General features: G+C 50.8%; 1 protein-coding gene across 1 annotated transcript in view; it reads left to right on the top strand.

Annotated features, from left to right (window-relative positions):
- The window catches only part of arhgap27l (Rho GTPase activating protein 27, like), a gene marked incomplete at both ends in the record, with an annotated part of 34,869 nt that overhangs the window by 16,989 nt on the left and 10,380 nt on the right, over positions 1–7,500 (top strand). Inside the window, 7 exons of the mRNA XM_080523525.1 lie at positions 1–17; positions 228–409; positions 896–1,153; positions 1,485–1,565; positions 2,021–2,146; positions 4,496–4,585; positions 7,459–7,500. The exon at positions 1–17 is cut by the window's left edge and continues 260 nt beyond it; the exon at positions 7,459–7,500 is cut by the window's right edge and continues 26 nt beyond it. Of these exons, the coding sequence (XP_080379651.1) occupies positions 1–17; positions 228–409; positions 896–1,153; positions 1,485–1,565; positions 2,021–2,146; positions 4,496–4,585; positions 7,459–7,500 (796 nt within the window). The remainder of the gene's footprint in view (positions 18–227; positions 410–895; positions 1,154–1,484; positions 1,566–2,020; positions 2,147–4,495; positions 4,586–7,458) is intronic.

The raw sequence follows: 7,500 nt of genomic DNA on the forward strand, positions 1-7,500 counted from the left end.
CTGGGCCGACCCCCGCAGCCCACCTCCCGTCGCCACCCCCGCTGCTGACATGGACCGACCCAGGGAGCTGCTGGCTATCCCCTCGCCGTCCCCGTCCCCCTCCCCTGCCCTCTCCCCTGCCCCCTCCCCTGCCCTCTCCCCCGCACCCTCCCCTGCCCTCTCCCCCGCCCTTTCCCCATGCCTCTCTCCGACCCTCTCCCCTGCCCTCTCCCCTGCCCTCTCCCCAGCCTTGTCCGCTGCCTCGTCATCCCAGGGCTCCGGCTGGGAGCAGCTCCTGGATGAGACGACGGGGAGGCACTACTACTACAATCCCGCGTCAGGAGCCACATCCTGGGCCGCGCCAGAGCCCCTCTCCCCCTCCTCGCCTGGGTCCGATCCCCCGGGGCTGAAGAGAGGAGAAGAAGGGCCGGTATGGGGAGGATTTACTTTACCTTGTACTGTTTATCCAGTGTCTACTATAAAGAAAATTAAAAAAAATACATTCTTCTTCTAGCATGACAACTGCCAAGGGCTGCTGGCCTGAACTAGATAACTTTTCCTGCTACGACAGGTGGATAGATGATTCACTTACTTAGTTACATGTATTGATTGTAAGTCGCTTTGGAATAAGGCTAAATGCCAAAAATGGAAAATGGAAATGTATGGTCCCACCAAGGAAAGGCTGGTGAAAGGCTGGTGAATCTGGCTGTACCGCTCAGTCTCCATACAGCTAAGCTAGGCTAAAGCTAGGCTAAGCTAGGCTAAGCTAGGCTAGGCTAGGCTAAGCTAGGCTAGGCTAAGCTAGGCTAAGCTAGGCTAAGCTAAGCTAGGCTAAGCAGCTCCCTCCGTTCCCCCAGCCCCCTGGTCAGGAAAAAATAGCCACTGAGTTTTACTTCTTTAACCCGTCGCATTTCAGGTCAGTTCACCTGCTGACGTGCGCCTCCGTCTCACCCTGTCCAACCAGCCGCCGCTCCCCGAGGAGGACTACCCTACAGAAGACCCGGAGGGACCAGACACCCCCTCCTCCGCGTTCCCCAGACAGCCCCTGGTGCCGGGGGCCAAGCAGGCCGTCATCCCCCGGGCCAGTCTGGACACCAGCGCCCCGGCCGGCTGGACTCGCTCCCTGGACCACGACGGCAAGACGGTGTTCACCAGCGAACGCACTCAGGAGAAGGTACACACACACAGGGATAGACACACACACACACACACACACACACACACACACAGGGATAGACACACACACACACACACACACACACACACACACACACAGGGATAGACACAGCACAAACATACATTGATAGACACACACACACACACACACACACACACACACACACACACACACAGACTGTACCCTGTGGCCCAGGGGAGGCTGGTGGAGGTAGAAATCGGAGAACGGGCACATTGTAATGTGTGCGTCCATTGTAATGTGTGCGTCCATTGTAATGTGTGTGTCCATTGTAATGTGTGTGTCCATTGTAATGTGTGTGTCCTGACAGTGGTTCAGGTCGGAGGACGAGAGAGGGAAGACGTACTACTACCTGAAGGACGGGTCCAGGTCACAGTGGAACCTTCCAGAGGTAGAGAGACCTGCTATGGTTCTGGAATGAATGAATGAATGAATTGATACATAAATAATAATGATTTAATTGATGAATAGATGGTTGGATGGATAGATGAATGGATGGATGAATGAAGAGATGGATGGATGGATGGATGGATGGATGAATTAATGAATGGATGGATGGATGGATGGATGGATGGATGGATTAATGGATAGATGGATGGATAGATGGATGGATGGATGAATGTATGGATAAATGAATGAATGAATGAATTAATGGATGGATAAATTGATGGATGGATGAATGAATTAATGGATGGATGGATGAATAAATGAATGGATGAATTACATTGGAATTATTCACACGGTCACACAGTCTCAACAGTCTTTTTACACCATAAGAATAGACATGAGGAATGGTGTCAAACAGCTGCCCCATTGTCTCCTCCCCACCCCCCCCCCCCCCCTCAGCTCCCTGCTGCCCCCACCATGCCCCCCAGGGTGGGGAACGGAGTAGAGCAGGACGGCCCCCCGGTCCTGAAAAACTGGAGACACACCATGGGCCCCACCCAGTTAGGCCCCTCCCTGGAAGACAACGTGAGTGACAGGGGACAAAGACAGATGGGGGGGGCATAGCGGTGTGTGTGTGTGTGTTTGTGTGTGTTTGTGGGGTAGTGTTGGGGGGGTTGGGGGTTGAATTGGTCGCTAGTAGTTTGTAGAGTTTGTGTACATGTTGATTCTATGGCCATGTTAGTGTGATGCTGTGTGTTTGATGTGTGATGTCCACGCTGTTGTGCAGTGCAGTATTATGTGCAGGTATGTGCAGGAATGTCAAGTATGCTTTTTCAGAGATCTACTGGACGTAGAGGAGGGCTCTTCAGTGACCTCATACATCGGGCGTTTCATAGCTGTGTGCTAGCCATGCTGACGACAGTCTGTCCTAGGACCGTAGTTCTCCAACATGTAGGTAACTCTCCGGTTTGTCAACAACGGCGGCTGCTCTGTGTTCCGCTCGGCGTCCTGAGCACAGAGTCCGTCGTCAGGGGGGCTGGTCTGGTCTGGCCTCTCGCAGCTTTACCATGACCTCGTGATATGATGTCATAGTACCCCCCCCCTCCTCACCCCCACCACCACCACCCGTCTCCCAACAGGACGTGGAAACACCTGCCTGAGTCTGTCTTCCTCTCAGGAGGGTCAATGGCTAGTGTCTAAACGGGACAAACCACTACGACTCGAGACGGGGGTGGATATATAGGCTCTATAGGCAACACGACGCCTCACCTCCTCTCCTCTCCTCCGTCCTCAGAAAGCATTGGAGGTGAATACGTAAAGGGAGGAACCTAGATGTTCTCCTCCTCCAATGCGTCTTTTTTTTTGGGTAGAACGCGGGTGGAGGACTGAGGAGAAGACGGAGAGAGTTGTGTTGCTATTGAGAAAAGGCTATAGTGTCTAGGTGGGAGGAACCATTACAACTGAGGATGCAGGGCAGGGGGGGGGTGGTAGTGTCTAGGTGGGAGGAACCATTACAACTGAGGATGCAGGGCGGGGGGGGGTGGTAGTGTCTAGGTGGGAGGAACCATTACAACTGAGGATGCGGGGGGGGGGTGGTAGTGTCTAGGTGGGAGGAACCATTACAACTGAGGATGCAGGGCGGGGGGGGGTGGTAGTGTCTAGGTGGGAGGAACCATTACAACTGAGGATGCGGGGGGGGGGTGGTAGTGTCTAGGTGGGAGGAACCATTACAACTGAGGATGCAGGGCGGGGGGTGGGTGGTAGTGTCTAGGTGGGAGGAACCATTACAACTGAGGATGGGGGGGGGTGGGTGGTAGTGTCTAGGTGGGAGGAACCATTGCAACTGAGGATGGGGGGGTGGGGGTGGTTGGTAGTGTTTAAATGGGAGGAACCATTACAACTGAGGATGCAGGGCGGGGGTGGGTGGTAGTGTCTAGGTGGGAGGAACCATTGCAACTGAGGATGGGGGGGGGGGGGTAGTGTCTAAGTGGGAGGAACCATTGCAACTGAGGATGGGGGGGTGGGGGTGGGGGTGGTTGGTAGTGTTTAAATGGGAGGAACCATTACAACTGAGGATGCAGGGCGGGGGTGGGTGGTAGTGTCTAGGTGGGAGGAACCATTGCAACTGAGGATACGGGGGGGGGGGGTAGTGTCTAGGTGGGAGGAACCATTGCAACTGAGGACGGGTGATGGGTTGGGGGGGGGTGGTAGTGTTTAAATGGGAGGAACCATTGCAACTGAGGAATGCAGGGGTGGGTGGTAGTGTCTAAATGGGAGGAACCACTGCGATGGGGACATCTGTTGCCTGGTCCATCCCTGGAACATATGTTCCCACACAAGGACCCTGTCAACCCTGTGCTGTCTTTACTGAAGCTACGTCGCTAACTAACCGTCTCCGTCGACACAGACTAGGTTCAACCCTCAACCCTGCGCTACAACTAAACAGTTTAGCGACTTATCAAACGCATGTCAGTGCTCCGTTCCCAAACCATTAGGCTTCGAGCTTCATCAGAAGTGAAAGTGGTTGTACTGACTGTAGATTGATTGCTTATTATCTTTTGAACCTATTAGATAGATTAATAGGTACTTTATTGATCCCGAGGGGGAAATGAAGGCATTGCAGCATCTCAACTCATCACTACAACAACAAAATAAAGTGACGAGAATAGAATAATAGAATAAAATAGACGTCTGAAACATTCTACACAGTAAGAACAGTCCAGTGTGATTCAACATCCCCCAGCCTGACTCTGATCACCACAATCCAGCCAGCCGGAGGAAGAGTTGTACAGTCTTATTGCGGCAGGCAGAAAAGATCTCCTCTAGCGCTCCTTAGTGCAATGTGGTTGTTGTCGTCTGTTGACCCTTACCCTTTGCCGTATTGTAACGCCCTCCTCCTCCCTCCTCCCCGGGCCCCCCCCCTCCGTGTCTTAGCAGAAGTTCTTCCCGGTCCATCGGAGGAACATGTCTGACAACGCCAGTGACGTCTCCAGCTCTGGCAACTCCCCCGAGACCCCTCACCACATAAGTGTACGTATGCCTAACCCTCACCCTCACCACGTACATAACCCTAACCCTCACCCTCACCACGTACATAACCCTAACCCTCACCCTCACCATGTACACAGAGAACCATCATCTACACTCACCAGGGCCTGGAGTCTTTCCTGGTCAGGAAAAGCTCTTGAAAAAGCTCTCCCTGGCTATCCACTCTAACACATCCACTCTGGCTATCCACTCTAACACACTCTAAAACACAGTGTTTTATCTGTACAGTATAGTATAGTGGATAGTGTACATAGCCTTTATTTATGTAAACCTTTCCCTTCTTGTTTTTTTAGTTTTTTTTTTCTTTCCTAACACCAGGGGAGCCACCCCTCCCAAATTTCGTTGTTTGGTACCTGTACTATAGCAATGACAATAAAGACCATTCATTCATTCATTCATTCATTCATTCACATGTGACACAAGATGCGTTGTGCAAACAGGGTTCAATTCCACATGACGTCGATCAATTGAGGATGTGAAATTGAATGCCAGGGCTCGTTTATTCTCGAACTAAATCAAAACAAATGAACTGAAATGGAATGCCTCCCTCGACAGTGACATTCACATGTGAACATTACATTTATTTTTAAATGTTCTTTTACCCTCCAAAGGCTGAGAGGTTCAGACTGCGGAGGAATCTGTCCAATCAGAGCACAGAGTCATACCAGATTCACGTAGGTTCTATGCAGGGGAGGCCGGTGGAGGTAGACATTTGAAGATGGGCTCATTGTAAATGCACGGAATGGAATGAGGAATGGTGTCATACACGTGTGGTATCAAAAATTACTCTGATTCCTACCTCCACTCTACTGGTTGGTTCTATGGGCCTATTGGTGGGCCAGGTACTGTTGATACCAGACCTGGGTTTTTTGGGTCAAACGACATATTTGGGGTGTGTTTGATTTGTCTCGCCTTGCACGCAGCGTCTGCCCTCCTGACGCCCTCCTTCTGGTCCCATTGTGCCTGAAAAGGAAATCAAACACACGTTTTTCAAATATTTTTCAAACACGTGACACGTTCTAGTCGTTCGGTCCGCATATCGGCAACCCAATCGTAAGGTTCCGACTTTTCTTTTGAAACACGGAACTACCTATCACCGTTGTTGAGAATCACAACACAACACAACGCAGTCTAGCCGAAACACTGCAACAACGCAATAGATTCGGTGAGTAATCCCCCACTGCTTCCTAGTTAACTATAACACTACTTTACATTGTTAGCAGGCTCACGAAACAAGCTGCGTTAGTCGACTAGCGATGTGTGTCGTTGATTTTCAACAACGCCGTATTCACATTTTTCTAAAGAAAAGTCCCATCATGACATCAGATCCCCGATATGTGGACCAAAGCATTAGAACGTGATGCGTATATTCAAATATGCATCTTCCCCAGGTCTGGTGGACACAGTAGACGCCTGCTAGATGCATTGTGGTGGGGTGTTTCATCCTGAGAGGCAGCTTTATGATGGTGTGTGGGTGGCACTCTGATCCGACTAACATACCAGGGGTTAGAAGTCTGGGGTCAGAACTAACAAAGGCTCCTCAGTATTGTGGTTTGGGACGGACGGGGTAACCGTTTCTTAGTGTTGTTGGGATTTGGGTGAACATTGGTGATAGATCTGCCCTGTGGTGTTTTAAACCTACTGTGTTTTAACTACTAACTGTGAACGTGTTTATCCTCTCGGCTTCACTGACTCCATGTCGTTTCACAGTATGGCTTCTTCACCTAGCGGTCCAGGTGGCTAGGTTGGTTGTTGGTATGACTAGTATGCTGACTGCCCCCTGGTGGTGAAGTGTAGTTGTTCACCGCGGACTAAAGTGTGTTGAGCAACATTTAATGCGATTGTAACCACCAATCAGATAATGACTATTTGATGAGTCAACAAAAGAACCAAGCGAAGACACACACACCCAAACACACACATACAGACATACCCATACATGCAAGAATGTGTACTAAAGCATACAAATATCACCAGAAAACACGCCCTCTCTCTCTCTCTATCTCCTGCACACACACACACACACACACACACACACACACACACACACACACACACACACACACACACACACACACACACACACACACACTCTGACCACTCCCATGTTGACACCTGACTCATATCTGAAAGCCTACCTGGAGGACTCACACAGCTCAGGAATTCAGTATATTCTGGGCCACGGCCAACTGCTCCCTACCTCAGGTGCTGCCATCTAGAAAGGCAAACCAGCAGAACTACTAACTTCTCCAACACCTCCAGCCCTCCAGTATCATGCTTTGCTGATATCCTTTCGAGTTACTATTAGAACCAGTTTATATACACATTGATGATATATTGAATTCAAATTTGGACCTGTTGACTGGCCTGCAGCAGCAGTGTCAGTGTCAGCACTTGTCATGTCTTTCATAGCGTTCATGTGGGTACTAACTGACTCCTGCTCTTGGGCCTGTGTGTGTGTGTGTGTGTGTGTGTGTGTGTGTGTGTGTGTGTGTGTGTGTGTGTGTGTAACCTGACCTGTGGACTTTGGGATCCTGGTATTCACCCTCAGTACACTGTGACAGGGGAGGCTGGTGGAGGTAGAAATTGGAGGACAAGCTCATTGTAATGCATGGGATGGAATGAGGAATGGTGTCGTCCTCTGATTTCGGCCTCCACCTGCCTCCCCTGCAGTATACGCTCACTGTAGTCTCTCCCTCTTTTCCTTCTCAAATCCCATTGGTGGAGACCCAAGGGGGGAGGAACCTCAGACCTTCTCCTCCAATGGGCGACGAGAGAGGAGAGACTACTGAGACTGTTCTCACACTTCCTGTCTGACCTTACCCCCTCTGTGTGACCTCTGACCTCAGGGCCAACTGCTGGAGAAGGCAGGGATCCTCAACAAGACCAGA

Source organism: Nansenia antarctica, assembly GCF_963989245.1.
Source record: "Nansenia antarctica genome assembly, chromosome: 2".
In the NCBI taxonomy this organism is placed as follows: Eukaryota; Metazoa; Chordata; class Actinopteri; order Argentiniformes; family Microstomatidae; genus Nansenia; species Nansenia antarctica.